Genomic DNA, 23,924 nt, shown 5'->3' on the forward strand with positions numbered 1-23,924 from the left:
TCAATCCACCATACCTGTTATTAGTACTGCTTACGTGCAGCTCCTGTCTTCCTCACTAGCTGTGAACTACCTGGAGCCAAGAGCCTGTGTGATCCAACTGATAGAAAAGTCGAGCTAATGCACCAGGTGAACTGTAGGCTTGGGGCAAACCCGTGTACTTCACCTTCCCATAGAACTATCAGGAGAGTTCTACAGCCACCTTTAGCTCTCAGGTTGTCAGATTCAATGAAATTAGCGTCGAGACCTTCTGGGCGGGACGAGGAACAGGGAGATACAGATGTACATCCCGAGAGCAGAGAGGCAGCGACCCAAATAATCCTACCAGCTGGACAGTGGAAAGAGAGCAGCTGTGACCTAGCCCCTTACACCTGTCCTGTTAACAAGCAAATCATGCAGAATGGTCTTCTATCTTAAGCTTTCTTAGGCAGCAATTTCACTAGTGATTAAATACGGGCAATGCAGCTTTCCTACACGTGAACTATTTCTTTAACAAACACTCCTTGTTAGACTTTTGTTTTCATCTGTTTTCCTGCTGCTTGGCCTTCTGCTTTCTCATATGCCCTGCAGGCGCTCGTGTGAATACACTTCCTGACCTCCCTGCTTCTAAGGTGGTGCGTGTGCTGACCCTTCACAGCCCCTCCTCCTGGAAGCTCACGCCCATGATGCCAACTCTAGTTGTCTTCTTTTTATCCCCCTTTTTGATACTTACCTTGATAGCCCCACACAGCGGTAAAAATTCCAGAAGTTCCCTACTGAAACTGCTATAATGTTAAACCGACCTTAGGTGTACATCATGTTTATATCCAACTACACGTATGTCCACGTTCTCAGCTCCCATGTACTTGCAGGAGCAAGTAGAGAATGGTAGAGGGGGTGCCTGGGTGGCTCAGTCGGTTAAGTGCTGACTTCGGCCCAGGTCATGATCTTGCAGGTTTGTGAGCCCTGCACTGCACTCTGTGCTGACAGCTCAGAGCCTGGAGCCTGCTTCTCATTCTGTGTCTCCCTCTCTCTCTGCGCCCCGCCCCCCCACATTTGCACACTCTTGCTCTCTCTCTCAAAAATAAAATAAATATTTAAAAAAATAATTTAAAGAACAGTAGAGGGAAAAACCCAAAACAGACAAACCTTTCTGTAACAAGAAACATAAAAAGCAACGAATAGGCTGACACTGGGCCAGGCAGGGCTCTGAGCCCAACAGACCTCGGTCAGGCAGCCCTCGGCTCCAGCTGGTAGACAGGAGCTGGGGAGCCCCCACACAAGGGGGAAAAGAACCAGGTCCATTGCTCAAAGCCAGGACCCAGCAGGTCATGTCATGGTCGGCACCACTGAGGGAGAGAGTAAGACCTCTGCCATACGACCTGGTCCTCGACTGGATCCAGAAAGAAAGAATGCAAAACCACAGCAACAGAAGTGGGAAGTGGAGGGGAGAGGGGAGAAAATCTCAAAAGAAACACTCAGAAGAGGATTTCACACCTCTTGATAAATAGAACAATTGGAGAATTACTTTAAAATAAGTACATTAGGGTCCTCGGTGGTTTAAATAAAAAAACATTTTTAAACAACACAAACACACATACGAGAAATTAAGAACCAAAAATAGGAGTGAACCAAACAGAAATCTCAGAAACAAGAACTATAATCAATGCAACAAAAATTCAACATAAACACATGACCATACACAAGGAACTAGTAAACTGGAAAATAACACTGGGGAATCCATCCAGAATCGTCACTAGAAAAAGATATCCAAACCATGAGAATGCGGTTAAAGAGAAACACAGACCGACTAGAAAGCTCTAGTGTGTAATTAACAGAAGTTCATCCAAGAGTTGAGAGCAAAATACAGTTATTTTCAGATGTACAAAGATGAAGGCAGTGACCGTTCACAGACCCTCAGTGGTTTTTTTGTTTGTTTTTTTAAAGAAAAGTGAGCAAAGAGGAAGGGAGAGGGAAACAAACAGGGGAATAAGTATGAAAAAGGACAGCAAATGCTGTGGGTTTAACAAACTGTAAAGTATCACAATCTGAATATGAAAATAAGTCAACCTAAAACTCGACCATAACGACAAGGTGGGTGGGTGACCAAGGAAGCTCCAGTTTTTTTCTCTCAAGTAGAGGGTGAGGGTGAGCGGTCTGCTGGGCTCTCAGGCAACAGGAGAGGCAAACTGATAACCAGGCACAAAACGCTCCTTTTCATTTTTCAAAGATGATCTTATTTAAACTTGAAAAACCAACTCGCCTCTTTCTCTAGAAAGACTGTCTATGTCAATCCTAAGCCTTCAACACAGCAGAAAATACCATTTAAAATTTTCACTTTATAGGAAGAAAGAAAACAGTGATGTGAGGTGTAAAATCATTGAGACAGCTCTGTGAATTAATTAATAGGGTAAAAAACCAAAATGTGAATACAAGTCGGGTCAATCAATGTGCTTAAAGATACGTGTTCGCATCCTTCTTCCTGAGTTAATGCCACAGTGAGGCAAATTCCAGGACCATTCAGTAAGGAATCTTAGGACAAGGTATTCTTGCCCTTAACCTCATTTCCAGTATTAAGAGAAAAACAGCCAGAGGCAAGTTCTCTCTGAAGAGCTTTTTCCTTTTTTGAACCAACACTTTAGGTAACTTTATACACATCAAATCATAATCCTGCATCTGGAAAAATATTAGCATTGAATATAATGAACGTGTGTAATCAGCCTTATCTAACTGATAACACTTGTCCAGATAAAACTACATCTTGGATGCTGCTGCCATAATACAAAGCATGGACTTTTAGGTTCCAAATAGTAAGTCATCCATTCCTTCTCCTACTTTGCAATATAAGTCCACAAAGTTGGGTTTGGGGTTATTTCGGTAGAACACAGTTTTGGAGACAGAATTAAGCTCGTAGCACGCTCCAGTACACAGTAAGCACTGGGCTGATTTCATGATGTTCCCGCCAATGCATGCTTCCTTCCTGGAGCTAATCCCATCAGGTGACTGGGCAGAAAGTAGTAGAGCCAAAACCTGAGTCAGCCAACAGGGCTCCCAAAGACTATCTCACGTGAAAAGCATTTGGTTTTCAAATGCCTTAACCTTCACTGACAACAGGGGTATTAAAGCTAATCCTATGCTGATTCAATACAAAAACTACTTGAGAGTGATTCAAGAGGAGAGAAAGAAGGGAACATAGTTACCGGAAGAGTAAAGAAAGCGGGATGCTTCGCTTCATCTTCATATTTGCCTTCAGTTGAACTTCCAGCCTCCATGGATTTGGACGTAGTGTTCTTACCAATACCCATCATTAAGAGAAAATGAGTAGTTTGGCCGTTGGACTGGAGTGGCTGGAAGAGAAGGCTTGTTCAAGCGAGGAGCCCAGGATCTGAGCTGGCTCTTCCAGTGCCAGGAGCACCCAATTCTCAGGCAGAGATGAGCCCCACAAGTGCCATCTCTAGCACCTAGAAAGAGAGGAAGCAGCCAAATCACCAGGAGCACACAAACAGCACAGGACACACATTCACTGCATTTCCTGCAGAGAAGTCAGAGCGTAAGTCACATCCAAACATCAAAAAAGCATATCACTTAATCACACTTTTCAAGTCCCCACTATTTTGCTTATAGTCAGTCACACAGATTCTGAACTGCCCCCTGGAGAGTGGGACCACTGAACTGGACCATCAGAAATACCCAAATACAAAGATGAAAAGGCAGCACAGGGATTTCTCTGACATGCATTATGGTACAGATCTCACAGCACAGCACTATCCAATGGAACCTGCCACAGTGATTAAATGTTCTGTATCTGCCTTGTCCAATCCAACAGTCATTACCCACAAGGCAATTAGTACTGAGCCCTTGAAATGTGGCTAGCGCAATAGAGAAATGGAATTTTTACTTGCATCTAATTTTAACTGATTTGAATTTAAACAGTCACATGTCACTAGTGGTAACCACAGCTAATTTACCAGGATATCAAAAATTCCGAATTGCCTATAGGTGCCCAATTAAAGGTAGGGGAAGGCATTCAAAAGCATAAAAAAAGGAGGGGGGGGGGGGGGAGATAAAATGAACCCAGGATTAAATGACCAGAGTTCGAGAACATGTCAAGATGACCTTTAAATGGGCTAGAATGCCACACAAAACACAGAGCCAGAACATCCCGTATCAATCAAATGACAACATAAACCTAAACAGGAAATCGGAAAGACAAAATAGAGGAAAGGAGGTAAAAAGGCAAGAGATAAGGGAGGAAGGGGAAGGAGCACAAGATGGGCCTGGAATGCTCAAACTGATATTGTTTGAGGAGGAAAAGTGCACTGCTCTAGGCTAAGAAAAAAATCTAAGTAATAGATGAGTAGGAAATCACTGGAACAATTCTCTGTGGCCAAGTTTCAGTGAAGAAAATTAAAAACTCAATGTCAAACAACAGAAGCAGGACTTACACAATGAAAGAGATCCACCCAAAAATTAATAAGCATTTGGGGAATTTCAGCTTCCAGAAATGAGAGGACACATAAGATCCCTACAAGGATTGGCATGTGTACAATAAAACATGCCTAAGTATGCCCAACGTTTTATTAAAAAAAAAAAAAAAAGAACCACAATCAGATAGGGGTGAGAAGGGACAGAACACTCATTAGAACGATGTCAGATCTCAGCGCCAATTACTGTTCCAACTGAGAAGAAATAACCCAGCCAAACGGTCCTGCAAATGTGAAGACACACCTACAAAGTTTAGGAATATAAGTAGGAGGACCACCTGGGTAGCTCGGTCAGTTGAGCACCCGACTCTTGATTTTGGCTCAGGTCATGGTCCCAGGGTCGTGGGATGGAGCCCTGCACCAGGCTCCAGCATGGAGCCTGCTTGGCATTCTTTCTCTCTCTCTCTCTCTCTCTCCTTCTCTCTCTCTCTCTCCCTCTCCCTCTCTCTCCCCCCCCACCACCCCCTGCCTCTCTCCCTCTCTCTCAAATAAGTAAAAACAATGAAGAAAGAAAGAAAGAAAGAAAGAAAGAGAGAGAGAAAGAAAGAAAGAAAGACAGACAGACAGACAGACAAAATACAAGTAGGAAAACCTCCTGTTCAGGGAATTCTGTTACAGACTTTCATTCAATAATGACTTTGGATGAGCCAGGGGAAAAACTGAAATATAGGCAGATAAGAGAATCACACAAAATTTGATAGTTTGGTAGAGTGCAAGATGGGAAAATAAAGGAAACGGCTGCCAGAATATCAAGTTGCCTCAAGTAGAACAGAATCAAATGCACATATCAAACTTTTTTGAGGGGCTCGTTTGTTTTTTTTGCTTGTTTTTAGTTTTCTTTTAACGTGTATTTTTGAGAGACAGAGCACAAGCCAGGGAGGGGCAGAGAGGGAGACACAGAATTCGAAGCAGGCTCCAGGTTCCAAGCTGTCAGCAAAGAGCCAGATGCAGGCTTGAACCCACGAACCATGAGATCATGACAAGGAGGGGCTCTTTTGGTTTAAATATGCATGCACATTTTGCATTCTTGGTTATATCCTATCCATGGTCTGTTGAAAGCAGCAGCTCTCAACCCGGAGTGACTTTCCCTCCAGGGGACATTTGGCAATGTCTAGAGCCATCACAACCCGGAGAGAGCCACCAGCATCTAATAGGTAGAGGCCAGGAGTGCTGCTAAACATCCTACAATGCATGGGGCAGATCCCAAATGTGACTACCCCCATGACTGGGAACAAAGGGGGACAGTTCCACCGTTGCAAGACCACTTTCCATCAAGTACCCCGTGTCCTATTTCTCTACCGAATGTTTAACTGGCCCTTGTGAGCTCTACTGGGACCTACCCCCTGCCTTTGCTGTCTCTTGCAGAGCAGCACCCTTTGGGGTACCCTGAAGACAAGCCCAGTGAGCAACAAGAGGAGATGGGGCCTCTTGTACAGGACAGTGATGCACTGAGAGGCTTTGGGGTAGAAGGCTCCCAGACCTGGAAGAGGGGACACCCTTTCTCAAGTAAGACAGGGAGCGGAAGAAGGAGAGGAGACTGAACAATGAGCACAGAAAGATATCCTCACAAGTCTCCAGGTGACAGAGCATTCCACACTCAAGTGTTTGAGAGTGAAGAAGACAGTCTCAAGGCCAGACCCCACAGCAGAGTGCTTCATCCACATAGGCTGAACTTGAGTGGGGAAATGTCAAGGCCCAGATGCAAAAAACAGCAAAAGACAAAAGCGGGGGGGGGGGGGGGGGGGGGAAGCTTAGGGTCTGGTTTAAAGTTTGTGTTAAAAGGCAAAATCTCCCAGGGAATCCAACACTGGGGAAGATCTGCCTGCCCCCAGCCCCCCATCGCCCCTCTTCCTACTCCTTGCAAAAGGAAGACTAAAGCAAAGCCACTGCTATCTTGCCCCTGACCCGGTGATGAGGGAAAGGAGGAGCTGAGGGATGAGTGATGGGGCTCATTAACGATGAAAAGGACGAGGAATGACACAGTGAGAGCGACAACCAGTCTCCTAGCTAAGCACCTGCCTCACCAGATCAACAGCCCCTTGTCCTCCTAAGTAGGAAACGGTATTGCATGATATTCCACTAATTCCACAAAAGGGGAAGGTAAGCTTCAGAGCAGCTCAGTAACTTGCCAAAGGACACACAGCCAAAAGCAGTGGAGCAGGATTCAAACTTTAATCAGCATTCCTGCCCTAACAGCGTTTATACAAGCAAGACCCCCGGCCCCCCTCCTGGAGCGAACGTGGCCCAGGCTGGCCTGGAAGCCCAGCCGCCCGACTTGCCGTGTGCCGTCTGCCCTACCTGAGATTTCTGGGGGGGCCCCAACGGGGCAAGGACCACCAAGCTCCCTCTCCAGGGCTGAAGCCCCCACCTGCCCCAGAGCAGGAGCTCCCAGAGCTGTACCCTCCAGGCGCTGCATGGCATCACCACCACCTTACCAACAGCCCTACCGCCTCTGGCCTCCCTTTCCTGTTCTAGCTCGAGCACTCCACTTGTCCACACAAGCGCAGCCAGCGTGCCCTTTGATGTGTCCTGATGCACCTGAGAATAACAGTCCAATTCCTCAGCAAGGCCACAGGGTCACCGTGAAGCCTCCTGGGAAGCGTGGCCCCACTGCGCCGTCATTTCCATCTTTCAGGTTCTCGGCTGCTGGGTCCCTCACGAGCCCTCAAGCTCACGTACAGGCAGTGCCTCCAAAATTGACACCCTTTAGCTCGTCCCCTTCCATCGGGGTAACTCCCATCAGTGCTTCCTCTGCTCGCCACCTCACCGTGGCGTCCGGGAAGCGTGAGGATGGCTGATACAGCGAGATCATGTCTGCCTGCCCAGCCAGACCATGCGTCCACTGCCTGTATCCCTGGCTCCCGCGGCTCAATTCGGCACCTGTATTGAAGGTTGCCCGCTATTTGTGCAATGAATAAATACGCTGTGAAAAAATAAAGGTACTAAATATAATGTAAGACTCAGTCTGGATTAATACTCTTACTAAATTGAAAAAGGAGATTAACAGCCAACATTCACCACATCTGTAACACCGTGGATGCACGGATGTCAGGGACAAGCCAGGGTGTGGACATCACTGTGATCATTCGACTGACAGAAAGAGGAGGAAGTGTCTGAAAGGAAAGGAGCAAATCAGAACCACAACCAAGAGGTAGGAAAGTCAGAGAATCTACCGGTAGCCAGCTAGGCACAAAATATGTGAGCAGAGCTCCTTTGGCGCTGATTGGCTCAAACATTCCCCAAATGCCAGCAACAAGCGTCTGGTTCTGAAGCTGGCAAAATACCGCCCTGCCTGGCTTTGCAGGGCCCCCAGGTAAGAGTGGGTTTTACGTTGTCATGGGTGGTAAACAACAGCAAGGAAGAAGCACACGTGACAGGGTATCTGGGCCAGAAAACCTGAGATGTTTATGGAAAAGTTTACTGACCCCTGAAGACAAGAGGATGAACAAATCCTGTTTAAAATGGCAATTATAGGGGAAAAAATAGTTTCAAACAGAGAGGGAGGCAAACCATAAGAGACTCTTAAATACAGAGAACTGAGGGTTGGTGGGGGAGCTGGGGAGAGAGGAAATGGGTGATGGGCATTGAGGAAGACACTTGTTGGGATGAGCATGGAAGTGATGAATCACGGGAATCTACCCCTGAAACCAAGAGCACACTGTACATAGCTAACTTAACAATAAATTACATTTTTAAAAACGGCAATTATAGCATTAAATACTTAAGTTTCACAAAAAATGTGCATGACCTTTATTTATACAACAGTCAACTATTACTAGGGATCATAAAGCAGATTTAAATAACTAGAAAAAAAAGACTCAACCCTGGAATAAGAGTGCTATTCGTATATTCATTTTCCAATATACATAATGTATATGAATTCAATAAAAATTAATACCCCAAAAGAAGAGAAAGGGGGCTGAAATTCCTGTGGAAGAATAAGGATAGCCACAAATATCTGAAAAAATAATAAGAATGTGCTCTATTAGATAGGAACCCTAACACAAAGTTGGAATAAACAGGGGAGCTCACAAAAACTGACAAACAGACGAGACAACAGAAACCCCTGAGGCCTGCTTCAGATTCTGTCTCCCCCTCTTTCTGCCCCTCCCCCTCTCATATACACTCTCTTTCCCCAAAATAAATAAACATTAAAAAAACTGGGGGCGGGGGGGAATGCCTGGGTGACTCGGTCAGTTAAGTGACTGACTTCAGCTCAGGTCATGATCTCACATTCCATGGGTTCAAGCCCCACATGGAGCTCTGTGCTGACAGCTCAGAGCCTGGAGCCTGCTTCAGATTCTGTGTCTCCCTCTCTCTCTGCCCCTCTCACACTCACGCTCTGTCTCTCTCAAAAATAAACATTTAAAAAAAATTTTTCTAACTCAAATGAAAGTATATTAAAATGAGGTACTTTTTTTAACCTATGTGGGTTGTTTTTAATCCCTTATTTGTAAGACAGTGAATAGACAAACTTACACTCCTAATGAAAAATAAATTTGCTAATGAAAAGGCAATTTGATTATATGTATCAAAAGAGGCCTATTAATGTTCACTTCTAATATTAATAGATATATTTACTGTGTAATATTTGTTAATTAGGATGCAAAGATTTAGGTATGAAATTGTGCACATTAACATTATTAATAAGACTAAAAATCAGGAAAAATCTAATATTCAACACTAGGAAATTGAATGGCAAAATTATGGTATATTCCTACAAAGAAATACCACGTGGTCAGTAAAAACAGGACACAGAAATAATGACTGACATGGAAAGATGTTCACCTTATATTATGTAAAGAATCAGGTTTAAAAAAAATAGCATGCATAAGACTATGCTAAGTGAAATAAGCCAGTCACAGAAGGACAAATATGGCATGATTCCAAACTTATGGGGCACCTGGGTGACTCAGTGAGTTAAGTGTCCAGCTTTTGGTTTCGGGTCAGGTCATGATCTCACAGAGTTCGTGAGATCAAGCCCCGCGTCCGGCTCTGCGCTGAGTGTGGAGCCTGCTTGGGATTCTCTCCCTCTCTCTGCCCTTTCCTCTCTCTCTGTCAAAGATAAATAATTTTTTTTTTAAATCACTATCCTAAAGCAAGTAGGAAGCCATCACTGGCTCCTAAAAACAAAAATCTTTTTCAACCTCAAAATAAATCTGCAGCCTGACAGGGTAGAAAAACAGCAATTTGGCAAATGCTGCTATGAACAAGTAGGAAAGTAAAATATTCAGATCTTTATTTAATAAGCTTCCACTTCTCCAGGAAGTGAACCACCAATAATCATGAACAAATGCAGAATAACAGCATTGAACCAGCACTTCTTTGGTCAACTATTCAGCCAGTGATCCTTTCTTTTGCACTTAATCTGACCATTTCTCTGCTGTTCAGGAATGTGTCGACTCCCTACTGTGGCTTCCCACAGCCACCTGACTTGGCAGTATGATGGTACTATCCAAACAGAATTTAAAGGCTGAGCTGCTCCCGGAGTTTACTAACCAAGACTTTGTGTTTCTTGGAAGCAAAACCTAAGAAAATGTGTCTTCCCATCACCATCTGGCAGTACCTAGTCCAAAGCACTTAATGGCTGAATGAAGGAACCACTAAGAGTCCTCCCAAAGGGCAGAATTCTCCTGTGTACAATTCATCTTTATATCCCCAGCTCTGAGCACAGGATACTCAGTAAACATTAATCAACTACACATTTACCCATATAGATGGCACTGAATGAATACTACATCAAAAACATAAATGCATGGCAAATCCAACTTTTACAGTTCTCCAAAATGATACAAGAAGAATAAGAAAAGAATAGAAAGAATCAGTAGTTCATATGCCTAAGACTTGCGTGGGAAGGTTATTCAAAATACAGACTTCTTCCACACAAATACCTGTGGACAAAGTCTCAAAGCTGTTTTCATTATAACAGCCCCAAATTCAAGACCTCAAAAGTTCCGTCGACAGGCAAATGGATAAACAAGCCATGGTGGGTCCCTACAAAAAATACTCAGCAATAAAAAGGAAGCAAATACCGATGCATAAAACGTGGAGGAAATGCACAGACACTATGTTGAATGAAAGAAGCTGGACCCAGGACATGCTGCCTGATTCCTTGATCTACGGTGACAGGAAGCAGATAGTGGGGACCTACTGCAGAAGGGAGGAGGGACTCCCATAGGCAGAAGGAAGGAAACACTGAAGAAATATTCTACACCATGGTTGTGATTCTGGTGGCTCCATCTGTATGTATATCCGTTTACTGTATGTGAACTATACTTTGGTAAAAATCAATTTTCAAAGGAAAAAAACAATTAAAAAACTCCCATAATCCACCAACTTAAAAAATGTTCCCTCCTCCAAATTCTGATTCTGTAGACCTATATTGGGAGCTGGGAACATTTTAATATTTTTGAGGTGCGGTGGGGAGAAAGAGCACAAGCAGGGGAGGGGCGGGGGGGGGGGTGGGGAGAGGATCACAAGCAGGCTTAGAGCCGACAGCAGTGAGCCCAATGCAGGGCTCGAACTCACAGTGAGATCATGACCTCAGCCAAAGTCGGACGCTCAACCGACTGAGCCACCCAGGCGCAACCCCCCCAACGGGAACATTTTTAACAAACGCACAAACGTTCTGATGCTAGCGGTCCTCAGATTACCCCCACCTTTTGATGGACAACCTGGGGTGGGATAAAACTACTTTCTCTGCAGCAACCTACCCAGACAGCCGAGAGTATGACTAACAAGGAAAACTTTGGGATAAAGAAACTCAAAACCTCAACTTGCCAAGTGGTAGTTTGGTTCTTACCAAGGTACAAACAAGAGCTTTCAGAGCCGGCCAGGTTCAATGATAAAGCACATTTTAAAAGCCAATCCGTGGCTCTCTCTGCTTAAATCCCATCATTAGGGGATTATAGTTGAACTGCGGCTGCTCCATTAAATTCTGTTAAATGCTAACATTTGACCTAAATGCTTTTAATCCAAGACAAAAAAGGATTATTGGAACACATATCCTCAACTTATAGATGTTCAACTCCCTTTAATTAAATAAAAGGACTTAAATGGTTGCCTAATACATAGGGTCCTGCTTTAGAAAGTTTACAATCCTGACATTCATCCTAGCTATTATTATTCCCTTTAGGCAGCAGCGAATGAACCAGTTAGGGGTGGTTATTATTTGATCTTGTGATGACAGTTACGGTCATGGGGTATAACCGGGGGCAGGTGGGGGGGGGGGGCGGGGAGAGGGCGATCTTCCCGCAGCCTTTTCCGAAACACTCCAAGAACTTTTGCTCTTATTTTTCAAACTGCCAGTCAGTACCCACTAGTAGTGGGCCATGATCTCAGCCAGAATTTGTAAGACGATGAAATTTAGCAGAACAAAAAAACCTCAGAGCACATCTCATGAGACAAGGGTGTCTAGTTTCAAGGTAAAATACTTTACTGTGGCTCAGTCAACACACACACACATACACAAGCCTAAAAGTCACTGATGTCACTAATGCCCTGCCGAGTGACATAGAAAGCATATTCCAAGTACCCAATTTAAATCAGGTTATTTTCTGGGCTTCAAGTAACATACCCATAGAAATAATTTGTCCAAGTGGTGCAAGATGAAGACACTGCTAAAGTGTCATACTATATCCTTGCTATAGGAAGAGACGGCCCAGAACAAAAGCCTCCGAGTGGCCCTTCTTCAGCATCTATCAGAGCCCTATACCAAACGACCTCCATGGCTGCTATCAAGAAAATCTCCAATCCCCGCAACGAGCTGGTGACAGCTTTCTGTCACCATCTCGGTTTGTAGACTTTTGTCTCAGGAGGAGAAGTTTCAAAGAAGCCGGATAAAACCTGGATTTCCGGAAGGGAGCCCAGAGTCGGCTGCCAGGTTCCATGTCAGAAACCTGCTGAGAACTCCAGGAGGAACAGTCCTTGAGAGGTTACACCCCTGGGGCCCATGAGGTGCCCCCATGTGACAACCCTGCTCTGAAGGCGGAAGAAAAGGCTTCGGGCAAATATTGCTGGACTACCTGGGTGTCCCCTGAAAATGGGAGTCGGGGGCCTCGGCCGCAAGGCCCCCTGGGAAGACATGGCAGATCTTCCTGGAACACCACAGGGTAAGGGAAGATCGTTCCTATTCGAAAACAAGTATTTTATGAAGCATAATGTGAAAACCCCCAACTGCTAAAATGAAACAGAAGACGTTAAAGAACACTCTGTGCCTGCAGAAGACCCCTTCCGTCTCTTCTAGAGACAGGGCCCGAGAGGCCCGAGTACAGAAAAGGCTCTAGACCCAAACTGAACTCTAAATCCTAAGAGAGCTCTTAAATCCAGGCTGAGAGGGAACTGGATTTAAGCTGATGTCAGTTTACACACAGGCTGAGCCATGAAAAGTGACGGTCATGGGATCCAGAGGGCAAGACGCTGACTCATCGACTGCTCAGTTAGGGGAAGACGGGAGTCAGGCGTACGGTAAAAGGTCAAAGCAGCTAATGTTCTGCTGGTGTAGGGGCTTTAAAATACAAACTCATCAGTGATCCTTGTTCTTCTAGACCTAATGTGGTAGCTGGCAGACACCTTCTGCAGTTGATCTCATCCAGCAGAAATTTCTTCCCTAAACTTTCTTTAAACACAATTATGACAAGACCTTGAGCCTCATTATCCTAACGATGCCTCTCCCACCCCAGGTACCATCCACATGGGCCACAATGACCTGCGGTTCCCAGGTCGGAGCTCAAGAAGCCTCCTCCTCCAAGAAGCATCCCTGGGTTTGCTGCCCCCCTTCCATGTTTCCATGGCACATGACTTCTAGGTCTAGCTCCCTGACCAGGCAGGGATAGGGACAGGGATACAGTGCCCACCACATAAAAGGCACTCAAATATTTAAGGAAAACTTGAACATTTTCCCAGAGGCAAGTCATACATCTGAAATAAAACTTGTCCCTGCCCTCCAGATTCACTCAGGGAAATCCTGTGCCCAGGACAAGTGAGGTGAGGACAGGTAATGGAGTAAATTAAAATATAGGCCAGAATTAAAATATAAATGTATATTTGAGAAAACTCAAGCAAAATCAAGTTTTATCACGTTTACTTCTACTATATGATTTAACATATCATTTTGTACAAGTGGGTTTTTTTCTTTTTATTTAAAGACTACCTTAAATTATTAATCGGTAGTTTTAGGAGCCACTGGGAAGCTAATTTTGTACGGAATTTTAACAGCAAGATAAAAGCATGCTCAGAATTAACTGACTGCCTATTATATCCAAGATACAAATAGGATTTCACTTAACCCCTACAAAAATACCGGAAGGGCTATTATTCTCACCGTTTCACAACTCAGAAAACAGAGGCAGAGAGGCTGATTTTCCCTTGGACAAAAGCCAAGGGCAAGTGGCAGGCACAGCAATCCTGAGAGCATGAGAGCTGCTCCAGCATCCTTAGACACCAACGGCACGAGGCTCCGAAAAGGAGCACCCGCCAGAGGCCCAGACAGTTACGTGTAAAGGTCATTTTGGAAGAAGCTAAGAAAAGCCTCCCAGTTACTATCCAGGAATGGGAAAAAGCTTCCTCCTCCAGCACACCTCCAAAGGACCTTTGCCATCTGCCAGCTCCCCCACCACCCCTTTCCCAGTACAAAGACAAACTTGAGTGCTAAGGTGACTTCTAGGGATGGCTGTGCCCTGCTAACCCTGTGGCCGCCTCGGTGCTGCTCCAGCCCCCGGCTCCACCCTCCCTTTCCAGCACAACTGAGGACTCGTGCTCCCTCTCCTCCTGCAGGGGAAGCCTCCGGAAGGCACAGAGTCACCTCCAACTGCTTTGCCACGGCTGCCTGGACTGGGAAAGGCTCAGGTGCTAGCAGAAGCATTTCCCACAATCCTTCACCCCATCGCCTCAAGCTCAATGTACTTATCAGCCCTCCCTCTGAACTACTCTTCAGACTACACCATTCCTCTCTGGAACGTTCTTATCAGTTCCTCCAGCCCCCAGTGCCAAAGCCAGATTTCCTTCCCTCACCTGCAGACAGAGGTCAAGCTCGTCCTTCCCTCCTTTCCTAACTAACTGCCCATGACACCTGCTTGGTTTTGCTGGACTTTGGCACCTTTACTCAGTCCCCTCCACCACCTGCTTCTTTCCTACCGTCCGTTACATCTGCAAATCTCTTCTGCAGTTATCTTTTTTCTCCTCACGCAACCCCCGCTTTATCAAGACTTCTGTCTCCTCCTCACACACTTTCCCAAGATAAGGAAAAGGGCACTCTGAAATTTCACCTACACTGATGGACTACCTGATGACTGAATGTGGGTTTGCCTAAACTGCACTGCAATTACCTGGGGCTGAGATGCTGTAATTCTTCTCCAGGTTAATCCCAAGTACACAGTGATCAAAATAATAGGTTTCCCCTGACCTTCAATAAATGGGAGCCTTTTCCCTGACCGTCAATAAACATCTCATGCCTGGGAGTATGTCATATATAGGTTTTTTTTCTGCAAAGGAACATATTCCTCCTAATTCATAAAAAAAAAAAAAAAATATCCATTCAATACAGAGACTGCAACCACTTAGAATCCTGTGCTACAGATGTACAGCTTTTTTTTTTAGTGTCTGAACCTAACATTTTGATAATCCCCCAACCTTAAAGGATTAAAAAATTGATGTATTCATCTATAAAAGACTCCAGCTCTCCATGAAGTTTGTTTAGTCTGTACTCCTTTTTGTTTGTGTACTTAGTTTTCCTTGAACCCTGAAAATTCTGCATAAAAGAAAACATAAAAGGCACACAAAGCCTTGGATGGCTGGGGGCTGGACCTCACTCAGACAAGGTAAACGAGCACCTGAAACACACCGTATCTGACATTTCAGCTGTTGCAGATGGGGTTCTAAGGTCACTCTTTCTCACATGTTTAATGAAGAGCACTGCCTTCTAAGAGTTGTATAAATGTTAATGTTCGGTTATTTAAATATTGTCAGACGGCACTGCGAAACTCAGGCTGGAGACTTTCTAGTAACACAGCTGGGCAAGCTGGAGCTGCAGGCTCCTCACCCGCCCACAGACACACACGCAGACATAGTTGTGTATCTTCGGAAAACCAGACACACAGCCACGGACGGGAGCACATGGTCACAGATGCGTGCGTGCGGAAATGGACCCTGCAGCCCCAGATGCACACGCAGACAGAGACACAGACACAGACGCTAATTCCCCCAAAGCAGAGTTCACGTACCAAGAAATGGTCTTACCTGCAGAAGGAAATCTTACCCTGTCCACAAAAACATTCGTTCATTAGCATCCCACCCACCAACTCTCTGCTGGCATCTGTGCTGGGCTGGGACCGTTCTAATGCTCAGCCTGAGACGCTTCAGGTACCGAAGGAATTTCAGCTTTTATAACCCACACAGGCTCGCCAAAATTGTATAACCACACCACCTAGTCAGAAATGCTATCCATCTGTATTACACAACAGCCACCACCTGGTTACGAACGGTTACTGCACACTTCTAATTCGGCCTGCTTACCCTCAGTCTGTAGCAGGTTTCTACGTGGCACCTGGATATTCTATTGTGGAAACCAACCAGTCGCTGGGATTACATTTCTCAAACCCATACAAACAAGGGTAATTAAAACCTATCTTTCCAAACACTCTGTTCAGATGAACAAGTCCACCCACACTGCTTTCAGCTCCATGAAAGGGGGGGGATTAATTTTGCTTCCTGGTAATTTCTCATTTCCCCCCTTGGGAGCCCCAAAACAATTGTTTTCAAAGGTCAAAGACTTTCAAAGATTAAAAATACATTTTCAAGGCATGATGTCTTCACTCCAATGATAGGAAAAGCAACGAGTAACTGCAATACGGACAGCCAAGGGCTGGAGCCCGGCTGCGTGTGGTACCCGCTGTGCAGGTCCCAGCTGCAGAGGCCCCACTGGAGAGTCGAAGCGCCTGAAGAAACACAGAGGCACGTGCCTCTGGTACCCATAAGACGGAAGGAGTCACACCCGTACTCAGACTTTGTCCTTTCCGGTCCTGACTCCAGGCCAGGGCCTGCCAGAAGCCTGGGTGGTGGGCCTCTGGGCCCCTGGGGATGTGCCGTGAGAGGGCAAGTACCACCTCCATCTCCCCAACACCACACGGGGACCACAGGCTCAGAGGAGAAGCAGCCGGGCAGAAGGGGCATCCACCAGCAGCAGAGTACATCTTGAAAGATGTGATAAAGGCAGAGGAGGAGACAGGACAACCTAGAGAGCAACCTGAGAGTGACTCATCCATGAATGATCTTAGGGAAGTCCGTGGTGGGCACAAGAGAAAGATGCCAGTTGACTGGAGGAGAGGCCACAGTAGAAGCTGAGGAGGAGGTTGGGAGCCAAGAGCTTGCAGTGTCCAGGAGCAGAAGACTCACCCCCACAGGTCGCCAGAGCACAGGTCACACGTGACACACCCAAAGCATCGGGGGTGACAGGCCCAGGGAGACCAGAAGGCCCCTCGCTCCAAAGTGAACCGGGAGAGAAGACCCAGTATATAGCCTACGGAAAAAATAATCCAGTCCCTGTACCCTGAACACAAGAACTGTCCTTGGGATGTTCTATGAAGATTCTCACCTCAAAAAGGTTAAACTGCAAGAACCAAAAGAAAATTTCAATTTGGAACAAAAGAGTGAAGAATTAAAAAAAAACAAAACAGTTGTTATTTTTTTTTTTAAAAAAAAAGGGGAACAGAACCAAAAGATGACAAGCTGGGGGTGTTAAAGAAGCGACAAACACAAGTGAAAACTGGAGGAAGTAGCAGAAAACTAATGGGTGGAGGACAAGCTAAAGAAACATGGGCAGACAAGGAGAAGTCCAGAAAGGCAGTTAACAGTCCACAGATGAGAACCACAGAGGGACAAAAGCAAAGAGCAAAACCAAGACATGAACAACCTATGCCCCTTGACTAGACTTAAAGAGAACAAAGAAGCCAGTCATGTTGTAGGGCTCCCGTATACATGAAATGTCCAGACAGGGCAAATCTCGAGAGACAGAAAGTAGATTAGTGGTTGCCTGGGGCTGGGGTGGAGGTGGGGGACAAGAATGGGGAGGGACTGTTAATGAGTTTGAGATTTCTTTATGGGATGAAGAAAATGTTCCAAACTTGAAAGTGATGGTTATGCAAGTCTGATTCACTGGAGGCCACTGAACTGTATGTGCTAAAGGGGAGAACTTTGTCGTGTGTGAATTCCATCTCAATAAAACTTTTTTTATAAAGAACCAATGGGATAGAAAATATAAAAAAGATACAGAATAAAAACCATCTACTCTGAGATTGAGAAAAATCTGAGTACAGAGATCACAAAGGCACACCAAATTCATGCAAAATCAGAGACAAAAAACCTATACTTGGTCACATCCTGGCAAAATAATTTAGCTACAGGAAGAAAAAGGTGTAGAAACATCCAGAGAGAAGGAGAAAATATTTGGTTTACTTAATAGCAATGATAAGGACGAGCCCCAGGATTTTCCAAGGCAGCATGAAAATGCCAGAAGGCAACAGAAAGTGAAGACAGAGAACCAAGGAAAAGGTTTCCCCAAAGAATTTTATACCCACACAAGCTGCCCTTAATGTAGGAAAACCAAAAAGTGCAACCTCAGATATGTGCAGGCTAAGAAAAAGGGGGTAGGGGGAGGCTGAGAGGTTGAGGTTTATTATTCCAACCACGTAAGAGGCAAAATCCAGGGAGGCCACTAATACACAGGGCTGCTAATCATGTATGCCAACCCCAACCGTCAAGGTCAGGGCAAAACTAAATAATGAAGATAAACCTAATTATAAGACTGAATGCAATGTCAAATTATTCTCTAAGCATATGCTAGGTGATATGAAAAATGTAATAACAATAAAGCAGATCAAGCAAGATTACATTAATAAAGACTGAAGACAGGCAGTAAAATCATGCTGAACCCCATCTTGCAAACAGGCAGGAGTTTTAAAACACCATTAGATCTTAGCGACAACTACTAGAGAAACAGGGGTGGGTTTTTTGGGGTTTGGTGTGTGTGTGTGTGTGTGTGTGTGTGTGTGTGTTAAAGGAAACCACATTAAAATTTGAAACATTACAGACTAAAACACAAACCAAACTGTAAATGAGTTAAATTCAACCTATTCTCAGATGCACCAGAAAATAAACACCAACACCCAACAATATACCTTAAAGTGACACACAAGTAAAGCAACAGTAATGCTGCCTCGTGATTTTTTAAGTAACAGACACAATGAAATCATGCTAGGAAGTAATAAATGCGGGAAAAGTAATAAATGGGGCAAACTTCACATTGGTAAAAAGTAAAAAATTCACAAATGAAGCATCATGTCAGTTTTTATTTCCAAACATTACTTCATGGACATAAAAAAGGTTCATAAACACACCTGTCTCCAAGAAGATGGGTGCAAGAGGGTGGAGGGACAGGGGCACAGGCTGCATCTCCATGTGAGTTTTCTTATCAATTAGAAAACCTGACCAATAAAATGAATAAAGCAAATATGATAGGTACCAGACTGTGCACCCCACAGAAAACAGAACCTAATTTCATTGGCTAAAGAGCATTTGTGAAAACTGACCATCATCGCAAACGAAAAGTTCAACCCCCACAAAAAGGAGCATTTATTTTTTCCTCACTGCCTGAGGATAATGCCCAAAGAGATCAAAAGAATTATTAACCAACAAAGTCTAACAACTTCAAAATTTTCAACCTTTCTCCAAAATAACTGTTGGGTCAAAGGTGAAGCTGAAACTGTAAGCACACCCTTACGAAAAGGAAGAATAAGCAATAAAATATCATACACAAAGCGTAAGAAATTAGAGAAAGAAAAATTAGCTAGAAAATAAGAAAAAAAAAAAAAATTTGATAAATACATCCAAGAAGGGTCTTAAACACACCTCCCAAGACCAAAGCAGATAGAAACCTTCCACTCAAAAATACACAGGCCCAATTAGCTTCCCAGGCAAATGTCTCCAAGCACTAAGGAATAGTCACTTCCTATGCTACTCAGCTGCAGAGCACTGGAAAAGGAGAAAAAGACTGGTGAACCATTTTAGAAATCTAGTACCATCTTGATCTCCAACTTAACAACGAAAAGGAAAAAAACCTAGTATCACAACTCACATCAACAGGTAGAAAGAAGAAAGCCTATAAGACCAATGAAAACCAAAAAGGCTCTGGATAAAACATCATCAATTTTCAAATAACTCTTAGCACATTCGACACAGAAGAAAACAAGTCCTCCAAAAGAATCCCTATCTCATGCCAACAGCCAGTGATACTCACTCCGAAAAACCCCAAGTGGTACCCATTAAAGCCAGAAACAGATGGAGTCTGATAGCCTCCACTATAGAAGTCTGTCCTAATTCCTACAATATGAAAAAAGGTTTTAAAAGTTCTAACACTGGAGAGGCGCCGGGGTGGCTCAGTAGGTTAAGCGTCCTACTCTTGAGTTTGGCTCAGGTCACAATCTCACAGTTTGTGAGATCGAACTCCCACTCCCCCTCCCCCAGTTGGGCTCTGGCTGACAGCATGGAGCCTGCTTGGGATTCTCTCTCTCCCCCTCTGCCCTCTCCCAACTCTTGTGCGCTTGTGCACTCTCTCATAATAATAAACTTTAAAAAAAAAGTTCTAATACTAGAAATGGAAAGACAAAGTAATGATTTATAGGTAATGAGTCTAACTCAGAAAATGAGTTTAAAAACCTAGAATAAAATACTTCAGAAAGGTAGGTCATTACAAAATAAACACAGAATGGGCTCCTGGGTGGCTCAGTAGGTTAAGCTAAGCATCTGACTCTGGATGTTGGCTCAGGTCATGATCTCATGGTTTTTGAGATTGAGCCCCATGTCAGGCTCTGCACTGAAAGCAAGGAGCCTACTTAAGACTCTCTCTCTCCCTGACCCTTCTCTGTTTCTGCGCATGCGCTCCCTCTCCCCCCTCTCAAAATAAAAATAAAAAATAAAATTGATTTAAAAAATGAACACAGAAAAAACATCCCAAACACTAGCATTAACTCATGATTTACTCACCTTGTAAAGTATCATATACATGCACGCACAAGTATACTTACTAGCAAAGGAGGTGGCAATACAACGATTACTTTAGTCGATTCTGTAAAGCAAGATTCTGAGTATTTCTTCTTTACATTCCCCTGATTTTTTAAGTTTTATGTCCCTCCCATTATTAAGGGACAAATCAGAAGTAGTTCAAATCTTAGTGCCTGTAAGTGTAGTAAATCTAGGACCAAAAAAATATGCAAAGCAACTAAAAGGCTAACCTTAAAACAAATACTGAAAAAAATGTTGAACTCTTCAGAAATCATTATGCATTTGAAAATATTTGATTAATGTAATCTCTGGTTTATGTTTTCCTTTTAAGGACAAAATCTGAACTGTTTTGAGAAAACATCCTTATATCTGGGTGGTTATTTCTGCTTTTCCAAATAAATGTTATATACTGACATTTTAATGTTGAAAAATGGAGTAAAACAACAGAGAAAGTTTAGGATTATCAACTGGACAGAAACTACTCTGATTCTGTAATGAGCCAACTTGGGGTGGGGAAATAATTCTGGAAACACGAAGAGCAAAGGCGCTGACTTACAGCACCCCCTAGTGTTACAACATTCAACTGGCACTTGGTAAAGTAAATTGGAAAATACAAAACGGCCTCAATAAACTTCCGGAAAATTTCAAACATACAGAAAGCTAAACAGAATTAAAATACATTTTATATACAACTTACTTCCAATTATGCATTGTTCTATGTGCAATGTCTGTATTTCATCAGAAGTGTCAGAGACCACCAGGTGTCTCCAACAAGAGTCCTCTCTCACTCAATTTATTATTTCAAAACCCCTTGATTTTAAGCTGGGGACACAACCAACAAAATTCAGGCAACATCTCCCGGCTTCCCCTGCAGCTAGATGTGACCACAGGACTATGTTCTGGCCAATGGGATGTGCATGGAAGTACGTCCTCTCCTTCCCGCTAGCCGCAAGAACCATCTTGAGCCATGTTACTAAGTCAGTATGCTAGCAACGGTGAAGCAATAAGAAAAAAAGGAGCCAGGTTACGTGACAGAAAAAAAGCTTCTATTTCATATGTGGTAATATTAGAATTACCAAAACTATACTCTTTAAAAAAAAAAAAATGTAGGCACAGACACAATGTGGCAAAACAACACATTTTAGAATTAACCCCAGTTACTAAATTTTCAAAAGGAAATGGATCAGTACACATTTCAAACCTAGATGAATGTTATTTTCCTTCAAACGGTAGCTTCATGATCAAGGGTAAACATCTGGGTGAGATGAGTAAATTGACTGTTCACCTTGACTATCAAAGACTTCAATAAATGGGCTTGGCTTCTCTGACATTTAAAGGCTACTTGTTCATGGTCTCAAAGCATGACTCAGAATGTGTACTGACAGCACATGCCAGAACTCCAGCACTGAAAGTAAAATCAAGTTTCTCCGGCTCTCAAAGTAAATCCATTATAAAGACTGCATCCTCCAAACCCAAGATTCACATCACAGCACGGCCTAGTCAGCACCATGCAGAACACAAGGATTAGCGGGAGAAAGCACTTCACTGGGAGTCCAGAAGCCCACACTGCAGACTAAGCACAGTGGCATATGTGCAGGAGAGTCATTAACTAGTGGGCCTCACGTGTTTTGCTCTATAAAAGAAGGGTGTTGACCTACCTCTGTGGTTTCTGCACTTCCGTTTTTTGTAATGGAACAAGCATTCTCAAATCTTATTCAACGCCTGGAGAAAGGGAAAAAATCACAAGTAGGTGGGTGAGGTCATTAAAATAGGGACTCCACGCTCTTCACTGTAAAGTTTTAATACATATTTTCCAGAAATAAAACTAAAAAGTCCAGCCGGTAAATCAAAGAGTCCATAACTTAAGAGAACTTTGCTGAAAGCAGCAAGAAAACTACCCTGACCAAATTTCCTATCAGCAGCCTGCAAATGCTCCACTCCACCCTACCACCTCTTATCACTGTTGGGTTCTCCTAACACAACGCTCAGATTTTGAATGCGGGGGGGGGGGGGGGGGGGGGGGGGGGGTCGGGGGTCAAAGAGCAAGAAGGGCAAAAATCAATTACTTTAAGTCATTTTAAAATAGCCAGTTTTTACAATTTAATTATTTGGGTTAAAAAAATATAGGACACACTTATCAGAACGGAGAAAACAAAAATGAAAACTGCTGAGATGATACACCAAGTTCTGATCAGGACACAGAGCATTTGGGACTCCCATACTGTCCTGGTCAGTACATAAAATGGCACAACCACTTTGGAAAAAGTTTGGCCATTCCTTATAAGGTTAAAAGACACATTTACCCTATGACCCAGTAATGTTACTCCTGTTCATTATGTAAATGTAAACTTCTGCTTGATCCAAAACGTGCACATAAATGTTTATGATGGCTTTATTTATGGTAGCCCAAACCTGGAATCATTCACCTTTAGCCAGTGAATGGATAAACCAATGTGGCATATCCCTGCTAATGAGAGGTCATCCCACACCCATCAGATAAGGCCAGTACAAAAGAGTTTAATAATACCAACTGTTGGGAAGACTGGGGATAAACAGGAATTTTCCCACTCTCTTGCCAGAAATGTAAATTGGTTCAAACACTTGGCAAAACAATTTGGTGGCAGCTAGCAGGTTGAAGAGGTGTGTGCACTATGATCCGGCAATGTCACTTCTCAGCATCTTGACCCTGTTTTTAACAGTACATAACCAATACATCAACAGAATATAAAAGTTAAGTTCTGCTACTTAAACAGAATTTAAAAAGAGCAGTTAAAATGAACTCTATCTAGCTACTCAGGTCAGCATGCCTTGAAAACATTCCTGAATGAGCAGACTACAGAACACGTATCACATGAGATTGCTTACTTAAGGTTTTAAATCATGTAGTCAATACTGTATGTGATGTAGGTTTATGGGTATATAAACATGTAATTCAAAAGTGAAAATATCGATGCAGGGTTACCTCTGGGAGAGAAGGGAAGGAGAGGACACCAGTAAAGAATACAGAGTATCTAAAATGTTTTATTTTCTTTAAAAGGAAGGAAGAAAGGAAGGAAGGCCTAAAGCAAAAACAGCATGTTTAGATTTATTAAATCTGAGTATCTGGCATATGAGTGTTCATTCTTTGATTTTTTTTTTTACATTTGAAATTTCACAATTAAAAAGCAAACTCTTAAAGGATACACAAAAAAACAGATGCATAAAAACTGGTACAAGTAGTTGCCTGCTGAGAAGGGAGAGGCAATCAGACAAGGAGGGAGACTTAATTTCCTTGACTGTCCTCAGTACCTCTTAAATTTTGTTCCATGTATATCCATTATCTATTTTTCTTTAATTACAAACACATCTGATGTCCTCATCACCTCCAATCCCACCTCCCCCTTAGGGGGATTTTCATTTACAATCAGGCAA

The 23,924-nt window shown here is 43.6% G+C and overlaps 1 protein-coding gene across 7 annotated transcripts in view; it reads right to left on the reverse strand.

The window, feature by feature from the left end:
- SLC23A2 (solute carrier family 23 member 2) overlaps positions 1–23,924 on the reverse strand; it is a 133,121-nt gene that overhangs the window by 72,655 nt on the left and 36,542 nt on the right. For 5 of the 7 annotated variants that reach the window (XM_042931559.1, XM_042931561.1, XM_042931556.1 and 2 more), the window contains 2 exons: positions 22,172–22,235; positions 3,177–3,437 (listed from right to left, as the gene is read on the reverse strand). In XM_042931559.1, coding sequence (XP_042787493.1) covers positions 3,177–3,284 — 108 coding nt within the window. In that variant the 5' untranslated portion in view covers positions 3,285–3,437; positions 22,172–22,235. Of the gene's footprint in view, positions 1–3,176; positions 3,438–22,171; positions 22,236–23,040; positions 23,200–23,924 lie in introns of all 7 variants that reach the window. The other 2 variants (XM_042931560.1, XM_042931562.1) reach the window with 2 other exon arrangements.

This window comes from Panthera leo, chromosome A3 (assembly GCF_018350215.1).
Source record: "Panthera leo isolate Ple1 chromosome A3, P.leo_Ple1_pat1.1, whole genome shotgun sequence".
Taxonomy (NCBI): Eukaryota; Metazoa; Chordata; class Mammalia; order Carnivora; family Felidae; genus Panthera; species Panthera leo.